This window comes from the organism of the source record quoted next, unplaced genomic scaffold (genome assembly GCF_019419815.1).
Source record: "Pyrus x bretschneideri cultivar Hongxiangsu unplaced genomic scaffold, Pyrus_bretschneideri_v1 Contig29, whole genome shotgun sequence".
Lineage (NCBI taxonomy): Eukaryota > Viridiplantae > Streptophyta > Magnoliopsida > Rosales > Rosaceae > Pyrus > Pyrus x bretschneideri.
In genome coordinates, this window is record NW_025999601.1 from 2,392,342 (window position 1) to 2,395,001 (window position 2,660).

At 39.6% G+C, this 2,660-nt stretch overlaps 1 protein-coding gene across 1 annotated transcript; it reads left to right on the forward strand.

The window, feature by feature from the left end:
• Positions 1–229: 229 nt before the first annotated feature.
• LOC103947678 (lysM domain receptor-like kinase 4) lies at positions 230–2,330 on the forward strand. The gene has a single exon (XM_009358609.2). The coding sequence runs from the start codon at positions 329–331 to the stop codon at positions 2,174–2,176; it is 1,848 nt and encodes a 615-aa protein (XP_009356884.1). The 5' UTR covers positions 230–328; the 3' UTR covers positions 2,177–2,330.
• Positions 2,331–2,660: the final 330 nt, after the last annotated feature.

Consider the following 2,660-nt stretch of genomic DNA (forward strand, 5'->3'; position numbering starts at 1 on the left):
AAATTGCAACTACAACTATTGGAGGATATTTGATTGCAAAAAACACATAGAAAAAAACATGTCAAGGTGTTCCCATCTGATCATCGCTATTCTAGCCGGCCATTAGTGGCATTTTCTGGATATTTTTTTCCTTAATTATGCTTTTCACCTTGCATATTGGCCGGACATGCAAATATTAAAACACAAGTAGCCATCATTCATTGCTAGCTCTCTCATCAGCAATCAACTAATTAATTAACTAATCCCATCTCAACCAAATCATTTCTTCCTCTCCTTTTCTTAAACCACCTAACAGAATTAAATTTACAATTTCTGATATCAGAAAACCATGGTTTACCTCTGCCTTCTAATCTTGGTTTCCCTAAGTTCAAGCTATGCTCAGCAGTTCTATGACCAATCATATTGCGGTGTTGAGGCTAGCAATTCAGGCTCAAGATACATTTGCAATATGTTCCAAAATTCTTGCCAAACATTCTTGGTCTACAGAGCCAACCCAAATTTTCGAACTGTTTCGAATGTCTCAGACTTGTTTCGAATGGATTCTGATCAACTGCTTGGACTCAACAATCTCACATCTCCTTCTGAGGAACTGAAATCAGGTAGGGAAGTTATTATTCCCATTAAATGTTCTTGCTCAGGTCAATATTTTCAGGCAAGTTTCAGCTACACGGTTTTGCAAAACACGTCATACTCCGAGGTTGCTTGTGGGGTTTTCGAAGGCTTGCTCAAGTCATTTACACTCAGGGAGGAAAATATGTCCCAAGAAAACAAGCTTATGGTTGGCACTGAGCTTCATGTGCCTCTAAGATGTGCTTGTCCTGATAAGTTAGCTAGCAGTAGTGGAGTGAAGTACCTTGTGACCTACCCTCTCATAGAAGGTGACGGGCCAGTCATCTTGAGCCAGAAGTTTGGCATCTCTCCTGAAGATTTTTTATCAGTGAATCATTTAGCAACTGATGAAACTGTGTTTCCGAATACAACTGTTTTAGTTCCCTTGAGAGCAGCTCCAGTGTTAAACTTCAACATCCAATATTCTCCCCCTCCAGCTCCTGCTTTTCTTCCCACAATTTCTGTGGAAAAATCTAATAGAAATGCAAAACTGATCAAGAAATTGTATGTAGCCGGGTCTGTTGTTGGGTTTTCTCTGCTACTGGCAGCTTTAATTGCATTTGTAATTTTGTATAGAAGGGCCTTAAGGAAATGGAAGAGAGAGAAGATAATGTCCTTTACTGCTTTAAGCTCTCCAATTTCATGTTCAACTGTCAGAAGCCCGTTTAAATCCGGTCAGACAGGCAGAAGCTCTCCGATTTCATCATGTTTATCGCCTGATATTCTTGCTGGATTGAAGTACTCATTGTTCAATTATAGCATAGAAGAACTGAGAAGAGCAACAAGGGATTTCAATGAAGAAAACAAGATTGGTTCTCAAGCGTACAGGGGAATAATAAATAATGTTGAAGTGATGATCAAGCAGATGAGATTTGAGGACACGAGTCATGTTATTGACGTGCATTCGAAGGTCAACCACATCAATATCTTGAACTTAGAGGCGGTTTCTTACGGCGAAAATCACATGTCATGGTCTTATCTAGTTTTTGAGTTTCCGAGCAATGGCTGCTTGAGGGGCTGCTTGTCTAGTCCATCTAGTCCTCTCAAGTGGCATTGGCGAACACAAATAGCTTTCGATATTGCAACTGGACTGCACTACTTACACTGTTGTACTTTCCCTTCTTGTGCTCACCTAGACATAAACACTAGAAACATTTTTGTGACAGCAAATTGGAGGGCAAAGCTTTCGAACATTGGAACCATATCGGCTGAGGGATTTTCGGAAGGAAATGACAAAGGATGGGTTGCACCAGAGTACCTTCTACACGGATCAGCTTCTGAGAAGGTGGATATTTTTGCATTTGGAGTTGTTTTGCTTGAGCTCATCTCAGCAAGAGAGGACATTGATGGGAAGTCGTTTAAAGAGTCCATCAAATTTTTGGGAGAAGGTGCTAGCGAAGGCGGTTTCCTCGAACAACTTCGGAGCTTCATGGATCCACAGTTGGAGGATTATCCTCTTGCAGAGGCCTTATGCTTAGCTGTTTTAGCGAAGGCCTGTGTGGAGGACGATCCTCTCCATCGGCCATCCATCGATGACATCATGAAAGTCCTCGCGAGAATGGTATGATCGAGAACTTGATCGATAATGAAGAACCACGTTCGTTACCGATCAGGGTATAAAAATTGTCCATCAAGTAATGTAATGGCCTAAAATATGTAATTAACTAGCTTGATATATGCTTTCTCGTGCTTCTAATTAAACTCACCTCTACATAATTATACATACATACATACATACATATATATATATACACACACACACACACTCGTTGAATAGGTTTTCTACATTGATCATATGTTTTAGTTTATGGAAGTTACTTTTCTGCGTCATTAATTTTTTGTTCATGTTTTAGTTTTGTGATATCCCGTCCCCAAAATTATTATTTTATTTTATTTTTGATGTATTTCGAAGATTTGATTGGAACTAGTTCGTTAATTCTCCAAATTTGAGAAAAACAAAGTGAGGGGTACTTTAGTCATTTCTAATTTTCTCGACCTTTTCGGTCAACTCTTGAACTGGTTAGGTAGAGTTTGATTCCATGAGCGCGTAG

Excerpts from the sequence above, each read along its gene's own strand:
- LOC103947678 (XM_009358609.2), top strand. The coding sequence starts at position 329 with ATGGTTTACCTCTGCCTTCTAATCTTGGTTTCCCTAAGTTCAAGCTAT.